This window comes from Vigna umbellata, chromosome 2, assembly GCF_029865625.1.
Source record: "Vigna umbellata cultivar VRB3 chromosome 2, Vumbellata_1.0, whole genome shotgun sequence".
NCBI classification, from domain to species: domain Eukaryota; kingdom Viridiplantae; phylum Streptophyta; class Magnoliopsida; order Fabales; family Fabaceae; genus Vigna; species Vigna umbellata.
Window position 1 is genome coordinate 44,329,520 of NC_142166.1, and position 15,518 is coordinate 44,345,037.

At 34.1% G+C, this 15,518-nt stretch overlaps 1 protein-coding gene across 1 annotated transcript; it reads right to left on the reverse strand.

The window, feature by feature from the left end:
* Positions 1 to 754: 754 nt before the first annotated feature.
* On the reverse strand, positions 755 to 13,311 carry LOC124841989 (Tetratricopeptide repeat (TPR)-like superfamily protein). The gene is made up of 19 exons (XM_047318377.2): positions 13,009 to 13,311; positions 12,837 to 12,911; positions 12,518 to 12,637; positions 12,403 to 12,443; positions 11,415 to 11,626; positions 8,820 to 10,687; positions 7,111 to 7,317; positions 6,345 to 7,004; positions 6,010 to 6,245; positions 5,657 to 5,867; positions 5,369 to 5,524; positions 4,804 to 4,961; positions 4,524 to 4,716; positions 3,968 to 4,299; positions 3,463 to 3,643; positions 2,435 to 2,664; positions 1,639 to 2,302; positions 1,294 to 1,363; positions 755 to 1,222 (listed from the first exon to the last, which is right to left on the reverse strand). The coding sequence occupies exons 1-19, from the start codon at positions 13,009 to 13,011 to the stop codon at positions 1,002 to 1,004; spliced, it is 5,838 nt and encodes a 1,945-aa protein (XP_047174333.2). The 5' UTR covers positions 13,012 to 13,311; the 3' UTR covers positions 755 to 1,001.
* Between the last annotated feature and the right edge of the window lie 2,207 nt (positions 13,312 to 15,518).

The following is a 15,518-nucleotide window of genomic DNA, read 5'->3' on the forward strand; positions in this document are numbered from 1 at the left end:
CCATAATTTATTGTCTTTCTGTTGAATTGTTAAATGTCTGTTTTGTATCATGCATATGCATATAATGAATTTGTTTGCGTCAATCTAAAAAACCCAAATTGATGTGAACATAAAAAGATGGAGATTGGAATTTCTAATAATGAAAAGACTAAATTAAAGAAATCTTACAAATACAACACAAAAATGAATAAATCGACTATTCTGGAATGACCACGGAAGCTGTTCCAGAATACTTCTAGATAATTTGTTGAATGGGTGTTTAAGAATATAACTTGAGTTAACACTCCAGGACATCCATTCCGGAATGTCCCCAAACAACACGGAAGAAACATAACGCTACGGTCGTCCTCAGCGGGGCGACAGTGGGCGACAGTCTCAGTCCCACGAAGGTGGCTCAAATGGTTTCCGGATTCCACACCTATCCTAGCGTTTCCAACTTTTTTCACAAAATTATGTACCATTTTTTTTATTTAATAAACAAATACATAAAAGTCTTAAAATAAAAGTATCTTTGTTATAAAGAAGTAAAAAAGATTATATAAAAATTAATAAAAGATATAATTAATATTGCATCATTAAATAACAATTAGTCGTATGAGTTTTTTTTTTTTAACTTTAATACTTATATTTTAACGTAAACCCTAATTTAATTAGTTAGTGATTGATCGGTATATGTCTGCACAAATTTAAAACTTTGAAAATAATATATTTACACCATTGGACATCGATACTTGTCTAATAATTGAGAATAAAATAAAATTAGAAGTTTGTAGCTGAAATTAGATTGCTCATAGTTTTAGAAATTACAGAAAATATATACATTAATGTTAAATTGTGTTAAAATTCATCATCTCTCACTATCTACAGCCATCATGTGATGAAAAAAATGTGAGCACTAAAAGGTCTCAGCAAATAAAACCTTATTTACATTTTTTATCACTAAAATGGGATTTACAAGTTGAAGCGGGTGCACTAATAAAATTGGTGGGACGAGCAAGAAGTCAATCTCCCTCGGCATCTCCTTCATGTGCTATCAAATTGCTTCTTTCTGTGTCGTTAGTGGTGCATTGATGCAACTGGGGAGAAGCAAAGAGATTCCTTTGAACGTCATCGGAGGAATGTGAATTCCCAACATTAGTGGAATTGCCGCTAGGCACTGTTGCGACATGCGGAGAATCAAAGTCAATGCCTCCGCCAGAAATTGGTCCGTTTTTACCGCTACCTATAATCAGCAAGCATTGTTAGACATAACTCTTTCTTTCAAAATAAAACCTATTCGGAGGGAAATATAACCTGAAAGATTAGGGGCAGGAGATGTGTTTGATAACGCAGGTGATGTACCACTTCCTCTTTTCATCTTTGACTGCAAAGCAAAACTTGCCGTAAGTAATGTGGATTAACGATCGGCTTATAAAAGGAAGAAACATCACTCACTCAATTTTAACTAGGTAATAAATTGTACAAATGTTGCAATTGTCATGTAGAGAAATAATCTTAACTTGTAGTTCGCAATTCAATTGTCATGTGATGATTTGAATGTCAAGCACCCTTCACAACGATGCTATGAGGGGGTTTGATTTGGCAAAAAGATATGTGCAGCTAAGTAAGGAAATTCAGTAGGGTGTTTACCATACATACCTTCGAAATTTCTTCACAATGCTTCACAACAATTGAGATACTTGCACATCGTCCATGCGATAAAACATAGGCCCACAAGAGAAGCTTCCTTGGTATGCTTAGATCAAGTGCATCAATCCCAGCTGCACTTGGGTTGAATGATATATGTGTAATTAATTGTGATGGAATCAAATAAAAGTTGAGTCCGGAGGTAAGCACTACTGAAGAACTCTCCCGATAAAAATTATAGCATGCTCTGAGCAAAGTGTTTGCAGTTTCCAAATTCTCATCAGAAGCTTTGTTAATGATGATATTTTTTATTTTTCCTAAAATGGAACTCCATCTTGTTTCAATCTTTTCCAAAGAAGCTGGATCTTGAAAAGCTGTACTCCATAATTCATTTGGCTGCAAATCAATGCAGAGCAACTGGCTATGATCCATCCCACTTTCCGTCAAACTATGGACCTGAATCCCGTTTGAGAATCCACATAATAATGGAGTTATTTGTGCCAAATTATATATGAGAGATCGGCACCAAGCGACAGAAGCATGCCTGCCAATTTCTGCAGAATTACTGTCAGAGAACTTTGGATTCTTAGAACGCTTCCGAATCTTCTCATTTATTGCTTCAAGAGTTTCCAGTTTTCCGTTTTTCTCCAATAATACAATATAGTCATGAAGATATCTTCAAAAATTTGAGAATCTAAATTAGTTAATACAATTGAAAAACAGACAGCGACCATATTGTACTTCAATCTAAGAAGCTCAGTGAACATAATTTGTTCAAAAAGTCATATATTACTTTAAATCTTATTACCCATATATGATACTCTCTGACATATCCGAGCCTTCAATTTCAGTCAAGCTGCATATCTCTGGCCATAAGCTCCCTTGTTCCATGAACAACGCAAACATTCTCTCCAGCACATTGTCATAACTGGTCACTGAACCAGAGGCAGCAGTCTGAGAATGGCAGCTAGTTGAAATCAGAGCCTTTAGATATCTACCGATAGCCACTGGTATAAGATCTTCAATGCATAATGAAAACTGCACTTGTGGTAGAAATGAAAGACAAACAAAAAATGTTACAATACAATCAAACTACAGAACCAGAAAGGCAAAAATGGCAAAAGAAATGAAGCAGATAGTCCACGGGTGACTAATAACATATAATATTAAAGGATTCTACACAAAATAGAAATGTTTACTAGGCAAGGAAAGTGGTGATGCACAGAACACACAAATAAAACACAAATAGTTAAGCCTCCAAGGCTGCTTAAGAAACACATTTGAAGGGTCTAGGAGAGTCTGAAGCAAATAAAATGAATAATTCGTGAAATTCATTCTAGTATTTTTGACGAATACCTACTAGCTATAATTGGCAACAAGAACGTCCATGTTTTTATAGACGTAAAACTGATATACCGAGGTTTAGAAATGTTAATATAAAAGAAATGAAAATTGAAAAGAGAAAGGAGGACTAGGAATCCACCCGAGTCAAAGTCCTGGATTAGAAATTTTCCCCCTTGATAAATCAGATGCTAGATTCTTCAAATTCAGGACCAGCTTTTGCACTGGTCGTGAAGGGGTTTCCTTCACTTGTGCTCATATAAACTGTAAATCCATCTCTTTAGCAGTAAATTCTTATCACCTAATTTCACTAAACCAATCTTAGTAATACTATCTTAAAGGCAACAAGCCAAATCATCAAACAATTTGCATTAATCAAGTGCAAGAAAAAGCTATAATAAAAGTTCTTCCACGAGAACAAATAAAGAATAAATTGTAGCAGTTATTATTTACTGACGTGTAACTTAAGCAGTAAATCAGGACTCTAGAATTTACCCGTTTATCTGCCCGAAGAGCAGCATACGAACGTTCAAGAATACATCTATCTCCAGTTTCCTCCAATAGTTTGAGATAAAACAGCAAATACTTCCTAATGCAAGTAATAAATTTTCGAGAACTTTCTGGTAAGTTAACCTCAAGGGCCTTTTTGTTCCCAGCAGAACCTGGTGTCTTACGCCTGATATTAAATGCAAAATAGGTTAGTCCTAGGTTGGGGACTTATTGCTGTTTCCTTTCTCCTACATAGCATGGATAACAAATCCATTAAATGTACAATATTTTGACAAGGAATCCCTCCAGTTACACAAGGCAGTTTGGGCAAAATTTATTCATTAAGACAGAAAGAAAAGGTTCCAAGTGATTTATAAGGACACTAATTAACATTACCAAAGTATTAGCCAAGTATCCTTCAAAATGGCGAAATCAATTGTTAGTGACGAAATGCCATTTCATTTATCAAATTAACAAAAACTTAAAAATAAAAGGATAAAAACAATCATACCTTCCTTTTTTCACCATGCTATCAATTTCCCACATATTTATTGTAAATGATGAGCGTGAAGATTTGAAGCAGAAAGATAGATGATCCTTTGCCCTCTCTACATCACCACTCTCACCTCTTTTGTATAGCCCTTGTGCCAGCATGTATCTGGCCTTATGAAAATGTTTGAGATCCCCCTCCACACACATTTCAAGAGCAGAAAGGCAATCATTGTAAAGCATAGACCATACAGTATCCAATTTGAGCAACACTTCATGGTTTGTTTCCATACCACTAAGAATACTTGTGACAGCTTCTTTTACAGATTGATTAAAGGAGTTTGCTGATAGAACCTGCTTAAGAACAAACAATAGAAAAAAAAAATATAGATCAAGTGCCCAAATTACCCAGTCAATTAAAAAATTGAAGGTTAACATTTGAATTAAATTAACTAGAACTATAAAGGACAGAAAAAGAAGATATGACAGTTAAAAATGCAATCAAAATAAATGAACAAGGTCAAAGACAAATAAATAAACCAAAATAGAGTTCAGTGAACAGAAAAGGGAGGGAAAACCTTCAAAATCTCAAAATTCTGCTTTCCATGCTTAAATAATAATTTCAAGCGTGAGGCATGCATCCTATAGACAGGATCAACCGCTGATGTGTTCAAACCAATAGCTTTATTGTAATATGATATTGCAATTTCATGTGAATATCCAAGTTTTTCGCTGAGTTTACCCAAGTAAAAGGCATGCAACCAATCTTGCCTGCGCAAAGAATCAAGTAGTTTATAAATATCACTTTAAACCTAGAGAAGTGCAGAAAATAACAATATACAAAGAAAAAGGATATACTTAAGTGTGAAGGCTTTCTTAAAATGTTTCATTGAATTCTCACAAAATGTCATCCACGCTGCATCCTTTAAGGGCAAAACAGATCTCTGATCATAAAATGGGACTACGTTTTGAAGACTGTCATAGTATACCAACGCCAATAACTCATGTATCTCACACTGGAAATACAACAAAGGCAATAAAAAGTTAAATATATAAAAAAAACAATAGTACTACCAATGCAATAATGATATCACAGATTCTTAAAGAATGTGTATGCATTCGAGTAAATGTTTTAAGCATATATAGTTACAAATCCATAACATTAAACTTAAACATCAAAGCATCATATAGCTTTTTACTGCACATTTTAATTAGTCTTGAAAAATTAGTGTCAGACATTCACCGCAACCAAGTAGCTAGCCTAAACAAAGAATGTCAGTGTCAATGCAGATAACATTTGCAGGTATAAACACAGACTTTCAAGTTAAATTCCCACTCTGATGGAATTCAACTAGGTTAAACAACCAGATATTGTAAATAAAGGGAAATTTTAAAAGGAGTAAATGTATAAATAGAGGTAAACCTGTTGAGCAGATGTCTTTGCCAAAGCTAAACTCATTAGTAGGCAACGTCTACTCCTCCTTCTGCTTGTTTCCACTCTCTCGGACAAAGTAGCATTCTTCCTCCAGCCAACTACATTAACATGCTTGCTACCATCATTTAGTAACAAATCTACTTCCTGGCTCCGCGCAACAAAGGAACATTTATAAAACTATATGGGGCAGCGTACTTAGAGATTGAGGCAATAATGTTTATTAGTAAATTCACAGTAATCAGGGTTTTAATAAGCCAAATAACATTTCTAACTCACCTCATCATAAATATTTCCAAGTCTCTGCCAGCTTTCAAAGCGCAGAGGATTGTAAATGAGATCATATTTGAAGAGCTTTGCATTTTGTTGAACAAATTCTTCCCCTTCCTTGGTCAGAACAAATCCAGGCCACTTATCTGTTGCACTCATTTCCTCAGACAGAGCCAAGAAATAATACAAGTTACAGTAGACCTCCAAATATGGCTCAGACCTGAAAGTCAAATGCACTTTGAGATAACCTTAAGATGTTAAAAAACAATGAATATCACGATATATTGTACCCATTAAATTTAAATCAGAATGTTATTAAATAAATTAATAAAGAAGCACGTACACTACTGTAGAATGTATACCTTCTCAACAATGTTCCATTATACTGAACAATGCCACCCACATCAGGAAACATTCTCTCAGTAATAGAATCAAGAAATCCATCAGATCCAGCCTCCTCTGAGAGCTTTTCCTCACATAGATTAGGATCATCAAGGAACTTATCTATAGGGTTTCCTTCCAAGAGGTCCTCAGGTGGCTGCAGAAAGTGCTTCCTGATAGCTCTTAAAACTCTACGAAGTTTGACCAGTCCCGTCCTCTAACACAATTTTTTAGAAAAAAAAAATCACAAATGAAATTTTATGTACAATATTCCATGGACATGTTGTACTACAAGCTATGGAATGAGAAAACTCACAGAGGATGACTTTGCATATGGAAGAACATACTTGAAAACATCAGCACATTGTTCTTTAGTTTGATAATCTCCTCGGCTTGTGTTTTTGTGCATGACTAAATCATCCTCATAGGATGAATCAGATCTTAGATGTAATCCATATAGACAGAAAAAGCACTGATCTAAGGCACAGTCAATTTTAGACTCAAGTTCCTCCCGTTCATCTTCAGAAAGTTCATTTCCACATTCAATCAATTGATTGCTTGAATTTTCAACCATAATTAACTTACTGTCAGTGCCAGCACCTCCATGATTTTCACACTCTACTTCCTTGCTGTCTTTATCATGAATTCTGCATGAGAATATATCTTTGGAAATCACTCCTTCAGAAACATCCTTTTTAACTGAATTAATTTCATCAATTTTGGTCCAGTCCATCTGGACGCCTAATGTGTCTGATTTTGATTCTTCAAGAGACACATTGACAAAACTATTTTTGGACACTTCTTCACATTGCATTGATTCTTTATGGCTAAAGCTAGATTTAAGCTTCATATCCAAGGCCAAAAGATGCTTTATTGCAAATCTAAGAAATGTTCCTTCTTCACCTTTTCCACCTTCACCCAAACAGCAAAGCCCATATTCAGCAAGCAGGTCATGTGTTGCAACAATTAAATCAACCTGAGTTAAGAATGCAGAAAAGAATAGTAGAAGTTTTCAATTAAAACAATCACTAAAACAACCAAATCACTTAAAAGTACAACTATCCAAGAATAAGATAGCTAACTTGAGTTTTGATGGGTGTGGTTGGGCTAAGATGCTGGAGTTTGCAGAAAACAACAACTGCATCAACGAAACATCTACTTTCAGCTTGATCTGAAAGTTCTTCTGTTGAGGCTTTATTGAAGACCAGTATGCTGGCAACATAGCTCACGATTAACAACAGCAGAGATTGCATTTGAGAAATGCTACTTTTTGGAACAGAAAGGCCACCCTGCAAGTATAACAACAAATGTTTTCACCACAATAACATTCTATATTGAAATATCGACAAAACTAAAGATGTTATAAGTAAACAAGTTACACAGACCAGCGTAAGCAACCACAAATTATATCCACTTTTAACTGTAAACAATATTGAGAGGAAAGTACCAACAAGAAAAACGAGCTATATTTCAAAACAGAGATAGAAAATAATGAGATAGCAAGAAAGAATATCAAAGAATGCTGCAGAGGCAACAAGGCCTCTAAAGGCAAATTCCCTTGAAACAACCATGAGTGAACAAGAGAGAATCCACAATTGCAACCCAAATCAAAGCATATCAAGTGGCAATATGGTTCTTTAAAAATTGAGCTTTCCACTCAACCCAATACATAATTGGATAGAAAAAATTGCACACCAAGCCTTAGTCTTTGAATAGCTTTAAAACGAATCATAGAATTGTTTCAGAGTGAAATGTTCTTAAGAATGACCCAGCATGCAAAACGATTTATTCTTAAGGAAAAGTGCCACACAACAATGAATAAATCATTGATCCCTTGTCTCCAAACTTAAGTCGCAGATCACATAAATATCAACGAAAAAGAGTCCATTGAGGCCTACCAATCAAGAAAAAGGCATTAATATTACTGATAGAGAGTACCGCACTACTTCTGTACAGAACAAGCTCACAAGTTTCACTTTGTAGAACAAAGTTAAAAAAATTAGTTTCTGTATCAACTAAACCGGGTAAAAAATAAAAAATTTGTCAGTTTGAAAATAACAATAAAGAATTCAATTCTTATCAGCCCCATACACATTCAGTGAAAAATAATATCATAATTTGTATAACTGATAATCATGAAGGCCTTCATGAAAAATAATATGCTTGAAAAGGCCTTCCCAATTCAAGAGGATTCCCTTAAAATGTATACAGATCAAAGATATTACTATCTTTTAGTGCAATCAATGAAACGGTAAGGAAGAAAACAAGATAACACGAGAATGAAGTTCCAATTAAAATACAATTATTTTGGTTCCTTTCTTTTTTTTTTTTTGCCTGGCAGAAAAAAAAGAGTTTCAGCGGGTTCTTAAAATACTACACTCAAAAACATAGGAAAGTAAAATCAGGAAAAAAAGCCTAAACAACTAATCAAACAGATAGAGCCCATCAAGTTCCTGTATTTCTATGAGAAATCTGAGACAAAAATATCCACAAGCAAACAGAACAAGTAATGAGGATGTGACTTTTTCAATTATAATACAACAGAAAATTAGTTTATCAAGTTGATGGCACAATGACCTTTATTCAAGAAGGAGTAATTAATACTACTCTAGATGCTCATTACTAGGTTAATAATAGATAAATATTAGGTAAGTTCTAATTGTCTCCTTTGTTTCAGGAAGGAGAATGACATATAGTTCCTGAACTTCTTGGATGAACAGGAAAGTATTTTTTTATTAATATGCGCTATAACATCACAGAATTCAAAACTACTGAAATGGTATTTGCTTACAGAATCTCCACGTTGATCAATAATTTTCTTCACTTGTGAGATACAGTCAGAGAGTGCTTTCACTTCATCCACAACCCAGTGACTGCAGTGCTTACTAGGACTTTCCCTTGAATCAATATCAAAATTAGGAGATGCATTTAAATGTGGTGCTTGATCGGAGGATTTGAATGATTTAATACATGTACTTAAACCCATCTTTGTCATAAGTATTTTCAGCTTCCTATAATGACAATTGAAATACATCTCCACATCCATTGGCTTTGTCTTTTGGCATGCTTCCATTAGAACATCTACAGCCATGAGCTCAGTGGAAGTTATCTTTTCATCCTTTTTATCTGCCATGGATAAAGGGAATGAATCAGGGTAGACATCCCGCATGCAGAATACAAGTGGAGAAAGCAGGGATACACACTCCATATACTTTTCATGCTCCATCATCTTAATGACAGAATTCTCCATCAAGAAATTGACCTTCAATATATTAATTTCATCAAGAACTCTATCAAAGTTTAGTTCTTTTACAGCCTTGCAATGTGGACGGGAGACTGAACAGAGGGAATCTTCCACAGTTTCTCTCTTTGCCAAAAGTGACAAAGCAATACAGAACTCTTCACAAGCTTTTGCCATGTTGCCATCAACAATAGACAATCTCCCACTTAGCCAGAAAAATCGAGCCCAAAGGGAACTCTTTTTCATCAAAAGTGTGCTGTCTAAATTTAAATTGCTTGTCATTGAGGTATCTATTGTTTTTACACTGGTCTCCTGGATACTATCAATCAAAAAAGAACCTTCATTCAAGGCATTAGTAAAGTGAAAAGGGTAATCTAAAGCTACAGATTCTATGATCTTACAAAGATGGTAAGATGTCTCAGAAATAAATTCTGACTGATTAGAACCAATGGAAGAGCACGATGCAAAATCATAATACAACTCAGCAAGGAAAACATTACATTCAGCAGTTCTCTCTTTTCCCCAATGCCTAGTCAACTTTTCCAACTCCAGAAATTTGACAAAAGCATCCTGGTATGTGAGACCTTGTTTTGCAACCTCTTCTAAAAGCAAGTGCCCCATATGATAAGCACCATAATTGTTTGAGGTCTCTCTTACAAATGCAGAAACATTATAATATTCAGAATTTCCTAAACAAGGTAGAGTTGTGGTCTCTCTATCAATTGTATATGGCCCCTCCAATCCACCTGCAATAAATGGCTCTAGATATTGAATGACAACCTTAGTAGGGTCCTTGCCATAAGAAGAATCAGATTCTTCTTTCCCTGGTTTACGACTTCGAAGCCGTTCAAGTCGAGAACTTCTCCTTTCATGTGGCTGTTCTTCTTGAGTGTTTGCTTCTTTCTCTTTAAAAGCACTCGATTGTTCTATGTTACCATCACCAAAAACACTATTATCACCATTGGACTCTTTCATTTCCACAGTGTTCAAAACAGCTTCTGAGCTATGTGGTAAGATTATGCTTAGCTTAATATCAGGAGAAGTTAACGCCTTTTCAGGATCTACCTCACTTTGTGGTGATAAGATTTCCAGGAGTGCATCAGCAAGAGCCACCCAGGAAACATCTGTCAGGTGAAGTTCTTTATTCTGTTTCAGCTTTTTGAATGCAACATCCTCATCTGCATTGTCATTAGAAGCTTTTCTCTTGTCAGGAAATTTGAGTCGCACATGTTTAGGTTCCAATTTGTCTATGCCCCTTGGAGCAAATGGCAAAATTTCTGATTCTTCAATGGTACTTTTAACATACAAAGCACGAGCATGTGATGGCCAGTGCCTCAAAATCAATTCAGCAACAGAAAGGCAAGCAACCTCATCACCAATTGCAATAAGAACTTCCAAAAGCTTCTCCATGCAATTCCCTGTAGACACAGTAGGGATTACATGAGCATAAATACGTAATATATGAGTATTTTGCATAGCTGGCATAGAATTAATATTGAAATGAAGGTATTTTGAAAAAAACTTTCAAAAGGTGAACTTTACTGTTTAAAGTGATTTCGAAAAACAAAACTAGTCTTGTGTGGATAAGGATGAACATTGTTACAGTAGATTACAAATTCAGGTCCCAATGCTCATATGGGAAATAGGTAGATGAGTTTTGAAAATTACTTTTGAAAAAGGAGCTCGACAACAAATTCAAATCTTAAATTAGCATTTAAATGCTATGAATGACAACATATTTGTAAAACTACTAGCCTGAGTACATCAAAATCAATCCTTTCCGAAAGACCATTCACTCAGCCAGAATTAACAAAATATAATTTCTGACAGAATGGCAGTTCACACTGCTCAAGATATAAATTTTACTTTTGTAACTAAAATTGAAAAATTCCAAAAGTAATTCTCCAGTCCAAAGTAATTTGCACAGCGCTTAAGTCATTCCTCACTTTTATTCCCATGCTCATACAAACATGAAGAGATTGATAAACAGTTCGTTCAGAGACACCCAAACCTTATACATGAAGGGTAAAGATAACCAAAAGAGGTAAAAGAAAAAATGAATTTCACATCCAAGAAAAGCTAAGAAGCACTCCATTAGAGAGCCATTAGAAAAAAAAAATACTTGTTAAGATATAAGGTGCTTACAGTTATTAGGGCTACACAACAGGCCTTGCTCAAATGCCCAACGTGAAATACTCAGTGAGCCCATTGAGCATGATAATGTACCAAGCTGGTTCCAAACAACAGAATCTTTAGAATCGATCTCCACAGCTTGAAGATAACAGCGTAAAGCATTCTCATAAAATGTGGAGCCTTGCTTAAGAAATACAACAGCAAGGTTTTTCAATGCCAAAAATCTGTAGAAGCATTTGTAAGTACTATGAAACACTCATAAAGTGATATAAACATTCAAGCAAAATACCAAATACTCAATACATTCAAGGAACTTTCATATCCAACAGGTCAAGAGATCAAAAACTTGTTACAAAACCTAATTTATCCCCTACCGAAAGCACTCAACAATGCTAGCTAATATTGACTGGACCCAGTCTAGAATCAGAAGCATTGAAAGCAAAGGGACGACATCTTATGCAGATAGAAGAATGCATAAATGCAACAAGTACGAGAAAAGCGTACATAGGTTTTACTTACTTGATACCAAATAATAAACTAAGATCAATTTTGTTTAACTAAGATTTTCACCCAGAAGGATAGCTTTAAAACTAACTTCACCAGTGATGTGTTTCACGAAAATTAAAAATATCGACAGAATTTCCTTGGTATGAGAATCAAGCGGCCTAAAACTTAAGGAGAAAGGAATTTATTGCAACATATTCATGTGAAAAGTTACCTTAGTAAACTAGAATTTGAAAGGGAGAAATTCTTGCATGAGCACGGTATCAATCAAAGGCTCAGCAAAAATATTAAAATAAGTGAATAACTAGAGCAAACAAGCGCAAATTTTAACAGACTTCCTAGTTATTTTAATTAATACCGGGTTTTAAATTGATCATGCCTTTAGGTACTAAGCAAGTCAACAATTGATCAATTAAAGAAACGACCATGAGCAAACAGTGATGACAGAACAGTAGATATCTTGATAGATAAAATGTAGTAAAGCACAGATCAAAACCTGAGTTGCAATAGATGACCATCACTGCCAGTGCTATTCACCTGATAAGAGGAAACACATCAAACCACGAATCTAAAATGATTGAACAAATTATGCATGACACAAGAAGCAAAACCTGAGCATTAGCAATAAGAGGGTCTTTAAGAACAGATTCCAAGAGCTCGCGAGACTTCTCGTACTCTTTTGCTTGCAACTTGAGAAGCCCGTCATGATAAGTTTGAGAAAGATGAAATTCCTGAAAAAAGAAACGGAATCAATAACGGTAATGCATAACTTGAATTTGTAATAAAAAAATAAAAAATTAGCAGCATATACGAATAAAAAAGCTATTAAGAGTTCCAAGAATCTAATCTTTATAGCGTAAGCAAAGCTCTCAGAAGCGTTTGACATTTTCAATTATGCTCAAACAGGAATACGGAGAAAAAGAAACGTACCTGGGCTTCTTTCGTCGGAGCTAGTGGCTCCCACTTACTTTTGGAGTCAGTGTCGTTGATAGCTGCAATTGAGAACTGAAAAGGCAAAACCAAAGCCATTTATCAGAATGAATAATTCAACGAGTAACGACCATGAGACGAAGATTCGTAGAACAAAAATTTAGTATCGTACCATATTCGGACTCACAACGGTATTGCTACCCCGTAGATTCGGCGATTTAGGGTTCCAATCTCATTCGGATTTTGGCTTCAAAACGTTTCAGTTGTGAAGAGCTTTATTTTGACAAGCACTTAAGTTATAGCGAGCGAGCGCGCTCTGAGAACGCCCTTTAACCATTTAACAAACGACGTCGTACTATGGGCTTCTCTGCTATCTTTAACTTTGAGCATACACAAAGCGTCTCTCTTCTCTACCGCACTGTGGTTCAGTTTCCGACGTTGCAATTGCATTAGTTGAAGGAATGTTTGTTTCCGCAATAACCCGCACCTATGCATCACTTTATTTTTATTTTGTCTTTATAGAAAAAAAAATGTTTCTTAATTTTTTTAATTAAATTTTAAGAATATATTAAATTTATATATTTTAATTCATTTTTTATTAGAAAATCACTATATTAAGTTTTTAGAATACTTTATTAAATATTTTATTATCTTAATTTGTTATTATGTTTTTTAAATTGATCAATAAATTAAATTATAAAATAAAGAAATTAATTAATGAATTTGAAAAAATAATTAGCTTCTTTATGATAAAATTCAAATGATAAGATATTTAGACGAAAATAGATTAACACGGACAAAAAAATTATTCTGGTACAATGGTGATGGACACTTGCTTAAGCTTAGAATCATTTATAAAATTTAACAAAGTTCAATTCAAAACCAATACTACAAATTGAAAATATGAGAAAAATAAAAGATAATTTTCTTTTTCTCCTTAGGAATAACTAATTAATATGAAAATGGTTTTGAAAGGAAAAAAAAAGTTTAAATAAGATTGTTTGGATTAAGAGAAAATGGTGAAAAGAAAGTATGGAATGTCTTGCTTAGTTGATAGATGATAGAAATAATTATTTTAATAAACAAAATTGTAAAATGAACAAATTGTAAAATTAATTTTCAAAAATAATTTGGTATATGTGATCTCTCAATTATATAATATTAAACTATAAAAGAGCTATCACATAGTTAATAAAATAAGATAATTAAAAATACAAGGAGTAAAAATTTCAACATAACTATACAAAATATAAGTATAAAATGTAATTTTATATAGTCTAATTGAAGCAAGTTTATGTACATAAAACTAGTCTACAGAATTATAGGCATTTGTTGTCTCTTAGTCCAAAGACTATTCAGACTATTCAATAGTCACCTCATCACCCTTTGTTCACATCCACAAAATGATTATAGTTAAGAGAGAAGCACACTAACATACCAACAATGCACAAACAAAAAGGGTAAGCTAGTAATACAAAAGGATTCATATAATACTATAACATCACAAGCATGAAACATAATTCACATATCATAATCCAACATCTTAAACATGCCAAGACTTAAACTGAACTTTCCAGATTTAGTATGAATGTTAAGCTATGGCGGGTTGTGCACTTCTGGTGGCTTCTACTACTTTGCAAAGTCATTGCCAATGAGTTTCACCCTACCACACTCCCAACGTTAGTTTGTGTCGCGTCTCAGGCCATATTGGAAGCATCTAGACTAAGACATTCTGTTACCCTCATCACATGCATCAATCTTCTCTAATTCAGAATGAAAGACTGTTAGAGTTTCAGGATAACTCCAAAGACTAAGCTCCCTGCATTCATACTAACAACACTTGTAACCACCAATAAGAAGTTTCTCCTTATAACTCTTTTACACCACTTTTCATTCATAAGTGTGTGTGTGTGTGTGTATATATATATATATAACTTCATGTAACACATCAAAAACTCACATAAGACAATTATACATTCATCACAGTATCCAAAACAGTGCATCAGTAAAAGGGCGTCCAAGAGCCAAACTCACTAGAAAAGGGCATCCAGAGGGTGCTTAAGGGCGCTTAACTCCAAAGCTTGCTCAAAAAGGGTGCTCAGGGGGCGCTCAACATGACACTAAAACTTGAATTACTTATAATCTGACATTGAACACCAGAACATTTGAAAACACATTTCTTACTCAAAGTAGCTACCTTAAACCCAACTTAACTACTTTAAACTTACCCAAACTCAATTATACTTCTTTTATTATTGATTTCAGCAAATCGAAAGTTTAAACAGGTCATAAATGACTCAACCAGAGACCCAAACTCTCAAATTTAGTTAAAATCTCTTACTTTCAATATTTCATTACTTAAACCCTCGACTTAAACCCTCCAAAACACCACCAAATGACTATCTTTTAGTTCTAAATCAGATTTCAACTAATTTACACTTGTAATAAGTCTCAAATGACATCACAACATACTTGAAATAAGAATTTACTCAAACCAACGCTTATCCCACAATCTCGAATATTAAGACCTATTACATTTTAATTGACTGGATAACTTTTTTTGACATCTTAAATAAATATGTTAAATATACATTCAGATAAACTAAAATAAAAGAAATAAAAATATATAAAATTAAATATTCTATTAAACTTGTGGTTCATTTTTAAAATAGCGAAATGTAT

Coding starts and splice junctions, on each gene's coding strand:
- LOC124841989 (XM_047318377.2), bottom strand. Junction 5,868..6,009: donor AATGGAACATTGTTGAGAAG/GTATACATTCTA, acceptor TTTGACTTTCAG/GTCTGAGCCATATTTGGAGG. Junction 2,665..3,462: donor CTCTTCGGGCAGATAAACGG/GTAAATTCTAGA, acceptor CCACAAGTGCAG/TTTTCATTATGCATTGAAGA.